Source organism: Nicotiana sylvestris, chromosome 9 (assembly GCF_000393655.2).
Source record: "Nicotiana sylvestris chromosome 9, ASM39365v2, whole genome shotgun sequence".
In the NCBI taxonomy this organism is placed as follows: Eukaryota; Viridiplantae; Streptophyta; class Magnoliopsida; order Solanales; family Solanaceae; genus Nicotiana; species Nicotiana sylvestris.
Window position 1 is genome coordinate 96,200,886 of NC_091065.1, and position 20,895 is coordinate 96,221,780.

The following is a 20,895-nucleotide window of genomic DNA, read 5'->3' on the forward strand; positions in this document are numbered from 1 at the left end:
CTGATCTACTAGGCATGCGACCAGATCGTGATATCGATTTCTCTACTGATCTGGCACCGGGCATCCAACCTATCTCTATTCCACTATCACACTGCATGGCTCCGAAGAAGTTGCAAGAACAGGTTGAAGAGTTGCTAGTGAAGGGGTAATCAGGCCGAGTGTGTTGCCTTGGGGTGCACCAGTGTTATTTGTGAAGAAGAAAGATGAGACTGTACGGACGTGCATTGATTACCGCGAGTTGACCAAATTTACCATTAAGAACAAGTGTCCATTTATGCGTTTTAATGATTTGTTTGACCAGTTGCAGGGTACTAGATTGTTCTTTAAAATCAACTTGAGATCTGGGTATTAATAAAATCAACTTCAGATCTGGGTATCATCAGCTGAAGATCCGTGCTTCTGATGTTCCAAAGACGGCTTTCTGGACTAGATATAGCCACTAAGAGTTTCTAGTTATGTCCTTCGGCTTGACCAACGCCCAAGCGGCATTTATGGATTTCATGAACCGGGTGTTTAGGCCATATATTGACTCATTTTTCATTGTCTAAATTGATGACTTTTTCATTTACTCATGTAGTATGGAGGAGCACGAGTAGCATTTGAGAGTTGTGCTTCAGGCCTTTTGGTAACAGAAGCCATATGATAAGTTCTCCAAGTGCGAGTTCTGGTTAGATTCACTGGCAGGCATGTTGTATCAGGTGAGGTTATTAAGGTGGACCCCAGGAAGATCGAGGTAGTCCAGAGTTGGCCTTGTCCTACCATGGCGAATTAGATAAGGAGTTTCTTGAGGTTAGCAGGTTGTTATCGTTGGTTGTGGAGGGCTTCTCATCTATTGCAACACTTTTGACTAGATTGACCCAGAAAGGTGCTCTGTTTCGATGGTCCGATGATTGCGAGGCAATATTTCAGATGTTCAAGAATGCATTGACTACATCACCGATATTGGTGGTGCCTTACGGTATGTATATTGTGTATTATGATGCTTCACACATTGACCTGGGTTGTGTACTCATGTAGGAGGAGCGAGTTATTGCTTATGCTTCACGATAGCTAAAGCCCCACGAGAACAATTACCCTGTACATGATTTGGAGTTGACTGCAATAGCTCATGCTCTCAAGATCTGGAGGCATTATCTTTATGGGTCCTGTGAAATTTACACGATCATCGTAGTTTGCAACATTTGTTTAAGCAGAGGGATCTTAATTTGAGGAAGTGCAGGTGGCTTGAGTTATTAAAGGACTATGATATTACCATCATTTATCACCGGGCAAGGCGAATATGGTTGTGGATGCCTTGAGCAGAAACGCCGAGAGTATAGGAAGTTTGGAATTTATCTCTGTAGAGGAGAGACCATTGGCTTTAGACATTCAGTCCTTAGCTAACAGAGTTGTGAGGCTGGATATTTCAGAATCGAGTTCTTGCATGTGTTGTGGCTTAGTCTTTATTATTTGATCAGATTAAGGCTCGTCAGTACGATGACTCGCATCTTCTGGTTCTCAGAGAGTCGGTACTACTGGATGGTGCCAAGGAGGTTGCTATCAGCGAGAATGGTGTTCTCCGACTCCATGGTTGCCTATATGTTCCTAATGTTGATGGCTTAAGGGAGAAGATTTTAGAGGAGGCACACAATTCTCAATATTATATTCATTCATGTGCTACAGAGATGTATCGCGACTTGAGGCAGCATTATTGGTGGCGGCAGATGAAGAAGGACATTGTTGAGTGTATAGCGAGGTGTCTAAATTGCCATCAAGTTAGGTATGAGCACAGAGGCCAGGTGGCCTACTCCAACAGATGGTTATACCGGAATGGAAATGGGAGGGGATCACTATGGACTTCTTAGTTAGGTTGTCGTGGATGTTGATGAAGTTTGATGCCATTTGGCTCATTGTCGACAGGCTGACCAAGTCGGCACACTTTATTCTGGTTGTGACTACATACTCTTCGGAGAGATTGGCACAGATTTACATTCAGGAGATTGTCCGGTTGCATGGTATGCCTATTTCCATCATTTTATAGAGGCCCTCAATTCATTTTGCATTTATGGAGAGCAGTACATAGCAAGTTGGGCACCCGGGTAGAGCTCAGCACAACTTTTCATCCGCAGATCGATGTGTAGTCAGAGAAAACAATTCAGATTCTTAAGGATATGCTCAGAGCATGTGTGATTGACTTCGGAGGGCAGTGGGATCGATTCTTACCTTTGGCCAAGTTTGCGTATCACAATAGTTATTAGTCCAGAATAGAGATGGCCCCATTTGAGGCTTTATATGGTCGGCAATGTCATTCGCCCATCAGATGGTTTGAGCCCGGTGAGGCTAAGCTATATGGAACTAGTTTGGTGAAGGATGCCTTAGAAAAGGTAAAGTTAATTTAGGAGCGGCTTCGCACAACATAGTCTAGAAAGAAGAGTCACGCGAATCAAAAGGTGCATGATTTATCATTTATGGTGGGCGAGAAGGTTCTCTTGAAAATTTCGCCGATAAAGGTTATCATGAGGTTCAAGAAGAAGGGCAAGTTAAGCCAAGGCTTATTGTCCCATTTGAGGTCTTGAGGCGAGTTGGGGAGGTTCCTTATGAGTTTGCTTTACCTTCTAGTCTATCGAGAATTCATCCGGTCTTTCATGTGTCTATGCTTCGAAAGTACCATGCCAACAGGTTGCATATGTTAAATTATAGCACGGTTCAGATAGATGAGAGTTTGGGTTATGAGGAAGAACCAGCTGCTATTATTCACAGGCATGTTCGCTAGTTGAGGTCCAAGAAGATTCCTGCGGTAAAAGTCCAGTAGAGGGGTCAACCAGTTGAGGAAGCAACTTGGAATACTGAGAAGGACATGCGGAGTAGATATCCGTGTTTATTCAGTACTACAGGTATATTTCTAGACCTGTTCAAGGATAATGTTTATAAGAGGTGGAGCATGTAATGACCCAACTAGTCATTTTGATCTCTAGATCTTTGTTCCTCTAAATAAGAATTAGTGTATCTGATTTTACTATGTTATGACTTGGGAGGATGGTTGGTTTAGGTTTGGAAGGGTTCGGGTTGAAATCGGAACACTTAGTTCCTTAATAGTGGCCTATAGTAGCCAAGTTTGATTTGAATCATCATTTTGAGTAAACAATCTCAGAACAAGAATTTTATGATTTCAATAGGTTTGTATGATTATTTTAGAGTTGAGCATATACCCGGAATCGAATTCGGAGGTCCCTAGGTTGATTTGTGTTGCTTTGTCAAAGTTGGCAGTTTAAAAGCTTAGAATTTTCATAAGTTTGATCGCAGGTTAACTTTATAGCTATCATATTTGGATTTCTATTTTAGGGCTTGGAATAGGTCCGTTTTGTCATTTGAAACTGGTCCGTAAAGTTTGGTGTCATTCCAAGTTGATTTGATAGGAATCAGACGCGCGGTTGTATTTTTTTAGAAGTTCTTGCGTTCATGTTGATGTCATATGTTTTGGAGGTCCGATTCATAGTTGAGTGATCATGTTATCTAGGGATTCTTATCAGAAAGATTGGGCGGTTATTTACTCTTAACGGTTTGGCTTATCGGTTATCGGTTTTTGAATGTATTAATCCGCTAGCTACCTGATAAGATATCGGCCGGATTGGTATCGATTTAGCTCTTATCGTGCAGCTTATCAGTCTAATTCAATCTATATTGCATATGACGCTCTTTGAGTTCAGAGCAGACTATATTCCAGTCTATAGAATACAATAGATGAGTCCATTACATCCCAAAGTAGACTACATTATAGATGAGTCAAGAATACATATGTCTTTAGTACCTCAGTTGTAAAATGCGAAGAAGCAAGAGGCTCCAAATATTCATTAAAAGTCTTCTTGTAGAACTCATTGTACTCCTCTTTACTTACTTCCTTAGGACTTCAAAGCTGGAAAAGGAAAGACAGTGACTCAATATATCAGTAAGAACAAACTTTTGAAGCATAGCAGTAGGAGATAGTAATCTGGAGACTAACCCATATTGGTTGAGTCTCATTTGTAAGCTCCCAGTCCTAATATTTCTCCATAATATTTTGGGTCTTCTTCTTTTTCTATTGCAGAGAGTTGGAAATTTCATCAGAAATGGAAAAAGACAACAGCAGAATCAACAAAGCTACCCCCAGAATATGTACTACTCCTAGCTACCTCAGTTGTCGCATCTTTTCCTTCCTTATTGGCTTCTGTCGGATCCTCATCAACTTTAACCTGTAAAGAGACAATATCACAGAACCATAAGGCGATAAGGAGTTATATCCAACTTACATAACGTGGAACGCCAAAAATGTAAGACCCCAAGCATGTTTTGAGGCCGTAGATAGAAATAAGTGAATTTAGGCATTAGGGTTTCTAAATGTCTAATAGTAAATTAGTAATAGAGAATAGAGATAGAGTACGGACACTAGTTGCACGAGTGGAATGACCCAACTGGACCTAGTCAGCTCGAACCGTTTTGCTGTTCTAGAGGACCCTGAACAAGAAGAGGCAAAGATGCCAGATCTATACACTAGAAGTGGAAGAAGAGTTTTTGATTATTTAATATATATGGATAAGAATAAATTGTATATGTATATATATATATATATATATATATATATATATTCATAACGGGTTAACGGATTATTCGTTAAGAAAACCGAATAATCCGCCCCCAAACCGATAAGCCGTTAATAAAAAAATTCGAATCCGTTCCCCATCTGTTAAACCGTTAGCCCGATACCAATAAGCCATTAAGCTCCGATTTCGGTTCGGTTTTCGATTTTGGTTCGGTTTTGAATACACCTAATATTATTGTATATATTTTGTGCATAGGAGAGACTTCAATAAAGCAATATTTTTTTTAGTTTTCTTTAATGTATGGACCGACCTAGATATATGTTTCCACCATTAGCTTGCTGCTTAATTTTCTTGCTTAGAATTTTCATGTTTCCACATACCTAATTATGGCGCCCAACATAAGTCTCATTCTCAAAGGAGATTTATGTTTGAAGCGAATTGAGCATCAAGCCCTTTGGTTCCTAACAACTAACAAGTTCACAAGACTAAGTAGTTTCATAACTTTATTGCATTAACATCCTCTAAGGTAAGTGTTATAGTAATTCTAATTTGATAACTTAAAAATGTGATAGTGTCACGACCCTAAACCCAGACCCGATCGTGATGGCGCCTCTCGTGAAGACAAGGCCAGCCGGCACAACACCCAATTCATTTTTAAGCAATTAAGATAACACAATTTAAGTCTTTAACATGATTAAATCCCAAACAAATAGTGAGACAGTACAATTTGCGGAATAGACACAACCCAACATCGGGGTGTCACAAGTCATGAGCATCAAATAACCGATTAAAAGTAGGAAGAGTCTACATAGTTTTATTACAGAACTAAAACAAGGGAATACGAGATAGGGGAGAAGCACTGGACTGCGAACGTCAGGCAATTACCTAGTAAACTCCGAACCGCCTGAGCTGGAAGCAACCAACACTCGCTAACGGGACCCGAGGCTCCTGTATCTATACACAGGGTGCAGGGAGTAATGTGAGTACTCCGAATCAGTGAGTAATAACAATAAATGAAGACTGAGCGAGAAGAAAGCACGTAAAAACACAACAATATGCTATAAAGAGGTAGATTAAAACCAGTAAAGTGCAATAAAATAGTGAAATCTCTAAAAACACCTTAGTTTAGTATAAGTTTCTTTAAAATACCTTTTTAACAGTTAAACAGGTAAATGACAGGCAACTAGAAGAGATAAACACATAAAAACCGCCCCTCGGGTATAATGTCAACAGAATCAGCCCCTCGGGCAATAACATGGAACAACACCAGCCCCTCGGGCTATATCTCATATCACAATGGGTACCCACGCTCACTGGGGGTGTATAGATTCCGGGAGGGCCCCTTACGGCCCAAGCACAATATCAAGCCATCTCTTGGCATAATCAATAGGCTATCGGCCTCATATCAAGCCATCTCGTAGCGTACAACTCAGGCCCTCGGCCTCATAACCATAAATCAGTATATCACTACTGCGGCGTGCAGCCCTACCCAAAAGTATCTTCACAGCACAGACCCTCGGCCTTAGTCAGTCAGAATCTCATAAGCCACTCAGGCAACAGTAAAACATGATGCTCAACTCAAAATATCATTTAATGTGTTAAAACAGAGTAAACATGGCTGAGTTATGAAAACAGTAGAATATAGCATGGCTGAGTACAAGTATAAAGTCAAAATAGTGAGGAAATAGCAGTAAAACTCCCCTAAGGGTCCAAAACAGTTGGCACGAGGCCCAAATATGGCATTCAACCCAAAACATGATGATAGCAAACAGTTTTCAATCAAATACGCAGTACAACAATCATTCGGGATGGACTAAGTCATAATCCCCAACGGTGCATGACCCCACGCTCGTTATCTAGCATGTGCGTCACCTCAATATAGCACAACGATGTGAAATCTAGGGTTTCATACCCTCAGGACAACATTTACGATCATTACTTACCTCAATCCGGTCCAAATTCTAGCCCGCAATGCCTTTGCCCCTCGAATCGGCCTCAACTCGCGTCGAATCTACCCAAAATCAGAATCACGATGTCAAAATATGCTAAGGGGATGAAGCCCATGCAAAAATAATCAATTTACAACATAAATCCCGAAATTAACCAAAACCCGACCCTGGGGCCCATGTCTCGGAATTCAATAAAATTTACATCAATAGATCCTCATCTCCCTAGGAGTTCAGACATATCAAAAGTCCCAAAATCCGACCACAAATGGCCCCTCAAATCCCCAAGTCAAGGTCTCCAATACCAAGCCCTAATCCCCACTTTTTAACCCTTAATTTCCATTAATCTTAGGCCAAATCAGTGAAATAATTCCATAGGATCGATTATTAGGTTCAAAAATCTTATATCCAGACGTTATCCCTTGAATCCCTCTTCAAAATCTCCCAAAAAGCTCCAAAACCGACTTGAAATGGTGAAGAACAACTCAAAAATCGCGAAGGAATTCTTTTATACCTTCTGGCCCAGGCTTCTCGCACATGCGGTCAATTCCTCACTCCTGCGCAACTGCTTCTGCGGTTCGAGCATCGCTTCTGCGGTCATTACTTAAGGCCCCTTCCTCACCTGCGACTAGACATCTGCTTCTGTGGGCCCACATGTGCGATTCATATCTCGCATCTGCAGTTTTCACTTAATTTGCCTTTGACCGCATCTGCGGCACCCAACTCACTTCAGCGAGACCGCACCTGCGGTCCCCTAGCCGCAGGTGCGGTTATGACAGCAATGGAACATCTTCAGATGGCAAAACCAAAATCAATTCTTCCGTCAACCATCCGAAATCGCCCCGAGGCCCTCGGGACCTCAACCAAAAGAACAAACACATCATATACCACTACCCAAACTTGTACCAATCTTCAAAACACCTCAAATAATATCGAATTGGCCAATTCACATCGAAATCAAGCCTAAGATACCAAAATCTTCCAAATTCCGCTTTTGAATAAAAAGTCTATCAAACCACGTCCGAATGACCTGAAATTTTGCACATACACCCCAAATTACACAACGGACTTACTGCAACTTCCAAAATTCCATTCCGACCCCTATATCAAAATCTCACTTATCAACCGGAAAACGTCAAAATTCCAATTTTGCCAATTCAAGCCTAAATCTACTTCGAACCTCCAAAACACATTTCGATCACGCTCCTAAGTCCCAAATCACCTAACAGAGCTAACCAAATCATAAAAGTTCTAATCAGAGGCTATCTACTAACAAGTCAAATATTGGTAAAACCTTTCAAATTTTAAGCTTCAAACTGAGAACTGTTCTTCCAAATTCATTCTGATTACCCTGAAAATCAAAACTGACGATTTACATAAGTCATAATACATCACACGGGGCTAGCCATGCCCGAGAACTGGCGAGCAAAGTGCAAAAGCTCAAACGACCGATCGGGTCATTACATCCTCCCCCACTTAAGCATACCTTCGTCCTTGAACGTGTCCAGAGTTGTTCCAAAAGCCAACCAATTGCTGAATAACCTTACCATGCACATACCTGGGGGTGATCCCACGTCACCCTATCTTATACATGTCTGATAGCACAATGTAACTGAAATTTCATAATCCAACCTAGCCCATAAACCTTAGATCCACATTCCCACTTCTGAAATCATCCATAAGATCAAAATCTCATATTTATACTCCGAATAATCCTGAACAAGCTGTAATAACCCATACCTGCAACCTCAGGTGAAACTACATGATATGCCACATAACTCGAACACTTGTAGCGATAACTTATAATCACAATAGCTACACACAACAACTGAATACCGATAGTAAACCTCTTATCAACTAAAGTCTCATTCCAACACTTTCATACACTGCCAATGATAAATGAAACCCGTAGGAAGTCAATAACCATTCCTCAGATCAACCATTCATGAAGCCACTCCTCCTTTGGCAAGGACCCTAGTAAATTTCTGAGCCGAACATCGATATTATCCTTCTAACATACTGAAACCGAATCTATTTGTATTCATTTTTGATCCCAATGATCTTATCTAATCCAACACAACTACTCTGGTGACATGACACATCAATACAATCTAAAGCCACAACTCGTGCAACCTGCGCACCAATAAGCAACAATCTGAACGTACTCAAATCATGAAAAATGACTCAAATGAGGGAGCTGTACTGCAAGCTCACCAGTACCACCACAACAAAATGCTGAGAACCCGTCACACATCGTGGAAACAGAACATACGAATCTAACCCGAAAGGTCATACCTCCATATGACTTCGCTGCAATGCGCGACCCTATCCAAACACTAGTCCACATGAAACACATCCATGCACTCTGCTTAAAATCGACAACCACGTGCAATGTGATGTCTAGAACCCAAGAAAATCATCATAACCACAATGAATGAAATACATAACACCACACAAACCCGAAAGGACATAACCGATATGCCATCTTCCGAGAAACACCCAGTACTCTTCCCGCTCGACTTCCACTGAGATACCTCAAATAAACCACACCACATGTGCCTATAAACAACAAATTCCAATGCCTCGCAACACGTAAAGGCAACTTATAGATCTCCTCAGAACACTAATATCTCAATAACAACCGAATCAACATACCCCTCACCAATAGCAACTCGAAGTCAACAAAGTCGTCTTGATGTAAAACACACATCCATATAGGTCTACCAATGAACACTTTATCAAGGAGTTCCTAAAGCTGATCTTTAACTCTGCCAGTGACATAAGCTACGATGCCCGGCACCAAATCAATACCAAAATCAACAACCCTATCCGACGACATACCCGGCAATAGGAAACACATCTGAAAAACCCCTCAACACCGGAACTGAATCAATGGTAGGAGTCTCTGCACTGACATCCATCACGAAGGCCAAATAGGAAAGATAACCCTTTCCATCCATCCACTAGGTCTTCAAAAATGAAACCACCCTACTGAGAACATAATCCGTCGAACCTTGCCACTCAATCCGTGGCATCCCCGGCATAGCCAATGCCGCTGCCTTAGTGCACTAGTCCCAAATGACACGAAATGGAGACAACTAATCTATACCCAATATCACATCAAAATCTGACCTACCAAGCCATAAAGGATCCATTCAGGTCTCCAAAACCCGATAGTCACCACACAAGGCCGATACACGCGACCCACAACCACAACATAACCTGTTTATGAGAACTCCCAGTATCCAAATCCATATAGCACACGAATCACCCGATCCCATCCCAATTTCGCCATCCGAATACATACCACACCTTTAGTACCCAATAGTTCCATGAGAGGCACTCTAAAAAAAATTCTCTTTGCCACTAAGCAAACTCAAATATCAGCAGTCGATCCAACAAGAGAGTGCCACAATACTAATGAGGTATCCTCAACTCAAAGACATCACCCTTTCTAAAATGTAAACCCTCATCAAGCCACACCAATCAGTGATCCTATTTATCTAGTCATCTAAAACTGTCCATGCTACATAAGAATTTTATGACCTTCCTTTCAGAACTGAACCATAACCCTACACACGCAAATCTCAATCCTACATAACATACCACATATACCATACCATCCTAGGATAAACATGAGAACTTTATATCCCTTCCGAGACACAAGCAGCTACGCACACAACTAGCCAAGAACTTTCCATTGATTCCATCTAGAAGAAAATCACTACACATCCCATGCTCCTCACACTCGTAGAAAATATACATCTCTAACCGTGGTAGAAACCATCAAGAACTCTCTGAATTCTATTTGCACAAGACTAAACGGTCAGGACTAAATCCTTCTAACTCAACCAAGCTACGCAGGTCACTAAAACCCAAGAGAAATTCCGTGAAATACCTGAAAAAACTCATTACCTCGTACGTATCCAAAGAACTAATCATATCCTTACCATGACGATCCGGCCTACTACCAAGCTATCCCATCTATCCAAGTTCCTTCTGATTCACCTTCAACTTGATACTTCTTCTTGATATAACACCACAGTTCCTCAACCCAGACTCACCACACAAGACCCAAGAATAAAACCACACCGTCTAAGGCTCATAAGCCGCTGAATACTCTCTTAAATATTCCCAAAAGTACCACATTCAAAATACCTACCCTGGAGGGTTTTCCTATGATCCCAAAGTCGTTTCGTTCACCTTTCTGATACTGATATATAGAATCCCATGACGATATAGAAATACCGCTAGTCTTGACACCCTCCAATGAAAACTCAGTTTCTAGCCAAATATACAAGTTGAAAACTTCCAATTACTACATGTAAAATCTTGAACTCATTAGAACCATTCTCGAGAGTCATCCACTCTACTCAAACCTCAATTAGACTGATCAAATGAACCGAACAACTTGTGCCTCATTAGCACTCCGACACCGCAGGATGAAACCTCACCGACAACCAAGCAACTTCCTGCTCTATGATCCGCACATCCTTTACCAATAACCACTCAAGTCATTCCGTGATTCTCATACACCTGTGAGCACGTGATTTTTGCCATACATGAAATACTCCTACAAAATCTAAGAAAATAGATTTTTATTTATTGTTTGCCATTATCTAAGAAAATAATTTTTATTCAAAGCATAAAAATACCAAAAATATCATGCATTTCATTTAGGATATATTTTTTCACTTTTAGAGTTAATCCGTAATTACTTGTTTTATAAAATTTGAATATCACAAAAAAATAGCTCATTTGCACATTTTTTGTCTTTAATTTTAGTTTATTGATTTAATATAGATTTAAGTAATGTTTACAATTTTTATAATTAGTTAACTTGAAATTGAAGCTTAAAAATATTCGTGGAAGTGTGTTTGGTTCAAAATCTTGAAAATATATTTCTGTAAAATTACTTTTAGTTCTTTGCCAAAAAGTTTGTTTCAACTAAATTCTGAGAAGCTTTTCTTGAAATTTGTTTTGGAAAAATTTCTTTGTTGACATTTGGTTGAAAAATGCAAAAACTACTTTTATTTTTTCACATTTACAGAGCGCCATCTAATTTTCAAAAAAATTGAAAGAAAAAAGGAATTACATGTCTTGAAAGGTGGGCTGATTTCACATTTGGCCCAAATTGTTCCCCTCAAATTTAATTCCCCAGCTCAATACTTTACCGCCCCAGTTCCAAAAATCAGACCTGACCCATCCATTGCCTTTAATATATAAACCATCTTATAAACATTTCCCCCAATTCCCAAACCCTAAATAACACTGAAAACGACGCACCCTCACTGTTACTTCATCTTCTTCGACCGATTCCGCTTCAACTCACCTGAGTTTCGCCCAAGTTCACCCAAATGGTCCCCTCCCCTCCAGGTCACCTCTATTTCCCAACGGATCTGTCAGAAATTGCGAATATTCTCTCCTAAATCATACGGATTTCAGTACAAAAAGGATAATTGTTGGATGAATGGGAGTCGTGGATAGATGTGAATCAATCCGTTCCCTCCATTTGTCCCAAAATTGTTCAAAAAACCTGAAGATTTTTTCGGATTGGGCATATTTTTGAAAGTTTTTGAAGGCTATATATATGAGGTAAGTCTTATGTGCTAGGTTAGAGAAAAATAGAGAAAAATCGAGGCAAAAAATCTAGGAAATTTTCCGAAGGAGTGAGTAGAAAATTTTAGGGTTCTTAAATTTTCTTAGTTTGAGTCTGCTTCTTTCTTCAAAAAAAAGAACAGACAAAAAAAGGCATCATGGTTTGAGTTCATTTTGAGTCGAGTTTACTTTATATCTTCAGAAGGAAGAAATAAAAAAAAAAACGTTCTTTTTAGTATTTTTTGTTGATTCTGCGTTCTCAAAAAATGGGTTTGGATTGAGTTGATTTCCGGTTCTCGAAGCTGTGGGTTTGCCGTTGGTTTTCTGTCGATTTCGTAGCTAATTTGCTGAGCTTCATTTCCCCTATTTTCAGACCTTCATTTGGTCCTTGATTGCTGTATTTTGCATTTAGGTATGTGATTGCTCACTTGTAATTCCCTATCAATTGTTTGAATGAAAGTTTGAACTATTTTGGCTGAAACTATGTTTGATTTATGTGTGTTCATTATGTTTGGCTACTAGATCTTCTTCATCTGATTGTTCTAATAGGTGTTTAAATCTGAAAATTTAAGTTAAATGTTAACTGTTTGCTGCATAAAAAAGCATAGCATCATGTGAGGGCCGTAATGTGCGTGTGTATATATATATGCATATATATGTATATGTATATGTATGTATACATATTGCATCATGCGTTGTGTGTATTTATGAAATCAAACTTCTGCATATTTATATATAAAATCTGTTGCTTCTGGTGTGTTCGTACCATAATGTACAAATACGTAAAAAAAATGGTTTGACTTCTTTGAAAAAAAAACGCACCAGCTTCAGCGTAGGTTTGTTGATTTTTAAAATTTTTTTTTTTGCTTTGGCCATCTTGTTAGGAATTTCCTCATGTTTAAATTTTCAGCCACTATGAGTGAGTAATTATTTATGTAATAGGGTGATTCTCTATATTATGGGATCTGCTAAGCTATTATTCATTGTAGTTATTGATGTTTCTTATGACCTTCAAATTCCTTTTGTTGAAATGTTTGTTTACTGCTTTGATACATTGGTGGCTCACTGCAACAAAGGGCAGCCACCTCCTAAGACTTTTGATGAGAATTGAACACCCATTATTTGTAACTTGGAAGAAATCAGTGAATGGTGGGGAACGTTTGGATATGTTTTTTTTTTCATTTTTAATGTCAAAGGACTTGAAAAATTCTGTGACGGTTGGCTTTGAATCATTGGTACCAAATATTACTCCTAATATTTAATGTACTATAGTGCATTATTATTTTAGAGATAAAATAGTAGTAATAAAATTAGATAGGCTTTAATATGTGGTTTCCAATTATTTGGTGTTAAAGAGTCTCCCACTATAACATTATGTAATCAAAAAGCCAATGAAGATTCTTTTTTTCGCTGTAAATTTATTTTTCTTCTATTGTTTTTGTCATTTCTATAAGTTAACAGGGAACAGTAGAGCAGGTGGCTTTTACATAATGTTCAAACCTTTTTGGCAGAAATTGACCAAGTATAGCTGGGTTATGGATTTTGTACGTGTGATTTCATATAATTTCAAATGAATTGTTAAATCCAGTTAGCTATAGAAATGCATTTTGGTAGATTCATGAGTAATGATTTTGTTGGCCAACTTTAGCTTAGGTTAAGAATGAATTCACTATTTTATTGTGTGGAAATATATGTCATGATGGGATCTGATATTTGATTAGGAAAAGTTTTGGATTAATCACATATGGGTAATTTCTGTCGCATTCCGGTGTGTCCAACTTGACTGCGTGATTGAAAGGCATGAATTGAATTTGTCTTAATGCCTGAAGCTTGTTTTTTTTTTGTGTGTTTGAGACAAATAATTAGTTGTTTAGTGATGGTATTAATTTACTCATCAATAATATTTTATCCATAAATTTAGACTTCCCTGTTAACCTCGAATTTTAGAAAAATTAATTAATTGAGTAACATCGTAGCTTTCATTAGGCGTGATTTAGTCTATTATCGTGATTATGTATACGTGCGCGTAACATAATTATAATTTTCTTCTAGAAGATAACTCGAGAAATGCGTTCGCGCAACTTCAACAAAATTTTTCTTAATAAAATAAACAAAGCGTTATTAATTGTGGGCACGTTCGCGTGACATGATTTTTGATGCGCCAAAGGAAAAGAGTATACGTACGCGTAACTCAATTCTTTAATTGCGAATAATCAAGTGATTTAAAAGCGGTAAAAAGATAATTGCACGTAGGTCCTAAAAATGAGTAGTTAAATAATTTAAGCCAAGTATAAATTGCTAAGTGACCGTGCTAGAACCACAGAACCCAGGAATGCCTAACACCTTCTTCCGGGTTAACAGAATTCCTTACATAGAATTTCTGGTTTGCAGACTTCAAAAGGAAAGTCGAAATTTTCTCGATTTGGGATTTAAAATAAATCGGTGATTTGGGACACCAATTAAAATATTCCAAGTGGTGACTCTAAGAATTATATAAATAATCCGATTTCGAATAATGACACTTTAATTGGAAAAACTCCCTTATATCCCTCTCAGGGTGTAAACAGGAGGTGTGACAGCTCTGACGACTCTGCTGGGGATCGAACCCAGAATCTCTGGTTCAGGGTTCAAGAATTCGAGCTTGTTAATGTGATTTTATTTGGCTTTATTGTTGATATTACTGTATTTTGTGGACTTAATGTGCTAATTGTCATTTACCGCTTTAATATTACTTGAGCTGTATTTAAATATCTTCTTACGCCACCCATATGAGTCTTCTGGAAATGGTGCACACGTTCGCGTGACCCGCTTTTTTTGTAGAAATTATACCAAATAAGACGAGGCTGGGCAAGCAACAAGACCGGGCAGACTTTTTGCTCCTGGTACGTTGTCCCCTCCTCGACCCCAGTCGTCCGCTCGGGTAACCCAAGTCTAGACCACAAACCCCAGGTTTTAAACCTAGAATAACGCAACCTCATGCCGGATCCCTAGTAGGAACGATTATTTGCATCACGTGCATTTAACCTTGGGGACTTAACACAGGGGTTGGGTCCGTTTAGGACAGGTGTACCCAAAATAAAGACCACCCTGATGCATCTTACGTGCTACTTGCACATCTGTTTGTTTCGGCTTGCATGTTGACCGGCTTCTAGATAGGGAAAGAAAATAAAAAAAAATCAAAAAAGAAAATCAAAATAGTGAGAGTTAGGTATTTAGAAAATTCGGAAACTCTGCCGAAATTCTGAAAAAAGAAAAGTCATTTCAAAATGAGCCAAAATGTCAAGTGTCATGTTTTCTCTGTTCCGTCAAAACTGATCGAACTACGCGAGTCTGATTCTCACCGGATGTGAGATACGTAGGCAAACCTCATCGGTTCCGGCCCCAATTTTTAAAAAGAATCAAAAAAAAATCCTTCCTTTTTTCTAAAGTCTTTCATACGAAAAAAAGAAAGAAATAAAAAGAAAAATCCAAAATACGGGTTTCCTTTATTTTGAGTATTTTTCCAAAATTTGTTTTAGAAATAGGGAAAATATTCTTTTCTTTCTTTAAAAGTATTTCTTTCGTAAATGTCAATAAAAAATTTTGAATTTTTTTTTGAAGTCAAAAATTATTCTTTGGTTTTCTTTAGAAGTACTTTTGTAAATAAACAAAAGCTCAGAAATTCAAAGCATTTTCTTAAAGTCCCTCTTTCGAAAATTAAGAGGCAACTTCCAAAACCCAAAAATATTTTCTTTCTTCTTTAGAAAAAGAGAAAACAAATGGAAATTCAAACAAAAATATTTTCTTTTACTTTTAAAATTCCCATAGTTCAAATCAAATGCAAATAAATTTTTAGAAGTCTTTCTTTCAAAAATAAAACAAAAATAAAATCAAAAAATCAAAAAAAATATATTTTCTTTCTTCTTTTAAAGCATTCCTTTAAAAAATTCCAAAAAGAGATAGTATATTTAATACATTCTCGATCTTCCTGAACTACACAAGTCTAATTCTCACCGGATATGAGATACGCAGGCAACCCACATAAGGTTCGGCCTTATTTTTACCAAATAATAAAATAAAAGGTGTTTCAGGGCTTTGGTTAAAACAATAAAGCTGACCTAGCTTTGGTTTGTTTTTAAGTCATTTCTTACTGGAATAGCATTAGATTACATTCTAATTGTCATAAGGCTATTTTCGGGAGAAACATGAAAGTCTGTTTAAAGGGTGTCTTTTTCTTTTAAAATACTTACCGCCGACCTCAAAATTCATTTGGAATTGTGAAGGGGCCATATTTGCAAAAACGATCATTTTGCTAACATAGCAATAAAAGGGGTCCTTGTCCGCTGTTTTTTTAGAAAACTTGTTTTGCAAAAAGAGTCCACAAGAGTCAACCCTAACCTTAACCCTCCACAGGTACAAATGAATACCGTCCAGTAATCACCGCAATCTGTCATAGAAAGGGCTCAGATGCAGCTACATAAGTGGTGGGATGATTTAGATGAAGATGACCAACTTTGGGTAAGAGAGCATTTGGATTCCCTGGTAGACATCATGCACATCAAACCACGAGAGGATTTAATTAAGGCTTTGGTGACCTTTTGGGAACCCGTTCACAATATGTTCCATTTCTCGGATTTCGAGCTCACATCCACTCTGGAAGAAATAGCCGGGTACATCGATTTTGGCCAAGAGTTAAGAAAGCAGCAACTCATATTCCCCAGGGCTCCCTCAGTACACAAATTCTTCGATCTTTTGAAAATTAGCAAACAAATGAGCAAGGACCATGCAAGCAAAGGGAGTTGTTCATTCTACTTCCTGTATTTCAGGTTTGGACACTCGGCCGGGTTTGAAACACATGAGAAGGGGTTGAGTAACAAACAGGACAAGAGCACATGGCAAATTCATCGACGGTTTGCTTTCATCATGGCATTTCCGAATTTTGAGGGTACAATAAACCTTTGTATGGCCAGAATCGCAGGTCCTCGTCGACAAAAAAGATCACACGCTTGTCCCATTAGTGCTAGCGGACATTTATCGAGCACTAACATTGTGCAAATCTAGGGGTCAATTTTTTGAAGGCTACAACATTCTTCTTCAGATGTAGATGATCGAACACCTTCACCATCATCCTAAGTTCATGAGATACGCTTCAGATGGGAACAATTTCATCAAAAAGTATGAGGAAAGGGTGGAAGATTACAAACCACCGGAGGGGTTTGAAGCGTGGGTTTCCTATTTGAGAAAATTGAGAGCAAATCAAATTGAATGGACCATAGGATGGCTCCCGATAACAGAGATCATATATATGACCGCTTCAAAGGGCTACTTGATGATGATGCGAGCAAGAAGTATACAACCATATGCACTACAAAGAGTTCTAAGACAACTGGGAAGATATCAGGTGATACCCGAAGGGGCAAACCTAAGCACCCAAGACATTGAACTACACCCGGAAGCAGCGACCCCTGAGGCTTTAGTTCAAAGGGACTGGAATTGTTATCGGTATTTAAAAAGTAACACCTAGGTACCAGACCCGGCTAAGGGCGAAGTTGATCCCAATTATGCTTCTTGGTTTGAAAGGAGCTTTTATGTGAACAATGAGCCGGAGCCCGAGCCCGTGAGGCCCGCCAAAAGGCCCCATGTTCAAGCCTTTGATGACAAAATTCAAGAAAGGTTAGCCTGGGGGAAAAGGAAAAGGAATATCAGGCCTCCATTCATGCTTTGTGAGAAAAGTTGAGAAATGTCACCTTCAACAACGATTTATGATAGAATGAAAACACTAAATATTTCCATTCTGTCATAAAACACAAAAGGTTGCAGCAAGCTACTACACAACTTAAGGATGGACAAGGTATCTGGCAAAATGATCCAACTGTTATAGCTAATATGCTTGTAGATTGTTACACAGATCTATTGGGCACTAGGGGTAACTCAAGTGTGAGGTTATGTACCAGCATAATTCAGAATGGACCTTTACTGTCCATACCACAACAGGTTGAGTTAATCAGACCTTTCAATGGGAAGGATGTCAAGGAAGCAATGTTTAGCATAGATAGCAACAAGAGCCCTGGGCCAGATGGATATGGAAGTGGTTTCTTTAAAGCTACATGTTCTATTCTCGGAGAGGAAGTCACTGAAGCTATACTGTAGTTCTTTGAGAATGGAAGGTTATTAAAGCAAGTGAATGCAATAATTATTGCACTTATTCCTAAAGTGGATAGTCCAGAGTTTGCAAGCCAATATAGACCAATATCATGTTGCAATGTACTCTACAAATGTATCTCTAAGATGATTTGTAGTAGATAAAGGCTGTTGTAGCACACTTAGTGGCATATAACCAAGATGCTTTTGTACAAGGACGGTCGATGGTACATAATGTGTTAATATGTCATGATTTGTTGAGGCATTACAATAGGAGAACATCACCTAGATGCTTAATGAAAATTGACTTGAGAAAGGCATATGATATGGTAGAATGGTCATTCCTGGAGGATGCAATGAGAGGATTTGGGTTCCCTGATAAGTTCATTAACTGGATGATGACATGTGTTACTACAACAATGTACTCAGTGAAAGTAAATGGGGAGCGCCATGGCTTCTTTGAAGGAAAGCGGGGATTGAGACAAGGTGATCCTGTCTTATCATTACTATTCGTTTTAGTAATGGAATACTTGTCCAGAACCTTGAATACAATGAGTGTGTTGCCTGACCTTAGATTCCATCCAATGTGTAAAGGGCTGAAACTCACACATCTCATTTTTGCTGATGATCTTATGATATTTTGCAAAGGACAGGTGAAGTCTGTGTCAAGAGTACTAGAGGCATTACAACATTTTAGTGAGGCTTCAGGTTTGAAAGCTAATATGGATAAGTTCGGTATATTTTTAGCTGGGGTGACAGAAGAAGTTAAGGAGCAGCTACTAGAGTGAACTGAATTCACAATGGGAGAGTTCCCAATCGGATATCTGGGTTTGCCACTATCCTCAAGAAAGTGGAGTAAATTTGAATGCCAGCAGCTGATAGATAAGATCACTAACAAGATCAAATTGACATATACAAAACAACTCTCCTATGCTGGGACATTACAGATAATAAACTCAGTTTTCTTCTCTATATACAACTTTTGCGGATCTGTATTCATTATTCCTCAAAGTGTGTTGAAGGAGGTAGATAGGAAGTGTAGAGAGTACTTATGGGGTGACTCAGAAAATAAGAGGAAAGTATCCTTAGTTGCATGGGATAAAGTATGTTGCTCTAAGAAGAATGGAGGCTTAAATATCAAAGAATGTAGATTCTGGAACATGGCTGCAGTTGGAAAAATGGTATGGCAACTGGTAGTAAATAAAGATTCATTGTGGATAAAATGGGTACATGGTGTCTACTTAAAGAATGGTGAGGACATCTGGAATCACAAAGTACCTGCAGATAGTAGCTGGTACTGTAGAAAGATCAAAGGGCTAGCTGATAAAATGCAGAATTGGTACATACATGGTAGATATAGGCTCACATCAACAGGAGTCTATTCTATTAATAGGAGTTACATGGAACTAAGGAATGACCACCCAAAGTTGGCTAATGCTGAACTAATTTGGACTTCTGTGGCACAGCCTAAGCATAGATTCATCATGTGGCTAACTATTCAAAATAGACTACTCACTAGAGAAAGACTGGGAAAGTTGAATATACCATTAGAAGAGTCAAGTTATTGTCTCTGTGACAACCAGGTTACTGAGTCAGCTGATCACTTGTTTAATGGTTGCCCATGGTTCCAGGAAGTCAAGAAAGGAGTGGAGCAATGGACAGGATTGCAATTGCCACTAGGAAGTCTGAGGACAATATTACAGTGCATCAAAAAGAAGAAATGGAAGAAATTTCAAAGAGAGCCGGTTGCAGCAACATGGGGAGCAATGGTTTATCACACTTGAAAAGCAAGGAACTAGAAACTGTTTAAAGGGATACATGTACAGGCGGCAAGAATAGTTATACAGATAAAAAGAGAGATTCTAGCTAGAGTAGACACAATTAGCTCATCTCAGAAAGCTCATAGATGTAGAAACTTTATAGAGTAGCTGCAAATGTAATTAGTTTTTTCTTTATTTGTCTGTTGGAGGCATGATGTCTGTATGTGTGCGATACAAGTGCTCTTTAAGTGTAAGTATTTGTTTGTCAATGGTAATGTTTACATGGTTACAAAAAAAAATGATTTACAGGCATAAGAGGATAAGGGTGAGAGGAGAAGATTGGTTCGAGAAAATGAAGCTCTCAGAGCCCAGGTTCGACAGCTGAAAATAGCAGCCGAGAACCCGGGCAGAAGCAGGAAAGATGAAAGGCTCATTTACAACCTTACTCAAAAGGTACGTGACTATGAAGATGATCTGCAGAAAGCTGAGTCTGAACTAGCAAAAGCGCGAACGAGGTTGGCTAATGCCGAGGGGCGTGCAACTTTCGTTCAACAGATGAAAGAAAGATATGAAACAGGGGTCACAGGTTGGGAAAAGGAGATTAGCAATCTCGAAGGTGAAATGGCTAAACAAGCCAAAAAATTTAAGGCCAGAGAGAACATTGTTACGCCTTAATGGCATGGTTGGAAGAGGACTTACAGCACTTGCAATAGCAAAATCACGCTGCAACCTAGGTCTTAGAGGCTAGATCCCGTTAAATTGGTCGTTTGTTGCAAGAGAAAGGCATCATAAGAGAGAGGGTTCAAAGGATTGCTGACTATATTACCATGAAATGTAGTACGTGTGAAGACATGACAAGATCTATGTTTTTCGCCACTGTGATGATCTTTGTTCGTCAGATAATGGAAGAACTCT

At 39.0% G+C, this 20,895-nt stretch overlaps 1 protein-coding gene across 1 annotated transcript; it reads left to right on the forward strand.

Annotated features, from left to right (window-relative positions):
• The first annotated feature begins 19,020 nt into the window (after positions 1-19,020).
• LOC138877946 (uncharacterized) lies at positions 19,021-20,655 on the forward strand. The gene is made up of 2 exons (XM_070157591.1): positions 19,021-19,989; positions 20,434-20,655. Exons 1-2 carry the CDS (start codon positions 19,021-19,023, stop codon positions 20,653-20,655), a joined length of 1,191 nt encoding a protein of 396 aa, XP_070013692.1.
• Positions 20,656-20,895: the final 240 nt, after the last annotated feature.

Coding starts and splice junctions, on each gene's coding strand:
- LOC138877946 (XM_070157591.1), top strand. CDS start 19,021: ATGGGAGAGTTCCCAATCGGATATCTGGGTTTGCCACTATCCTCAAGA. Junction 19,990..20,433: donor CAGCAACATGGGGAGCAATG/GTTTATCACACT, acceptor CTTACTCAAAAG/GTACGTGACTATGAAGATGA.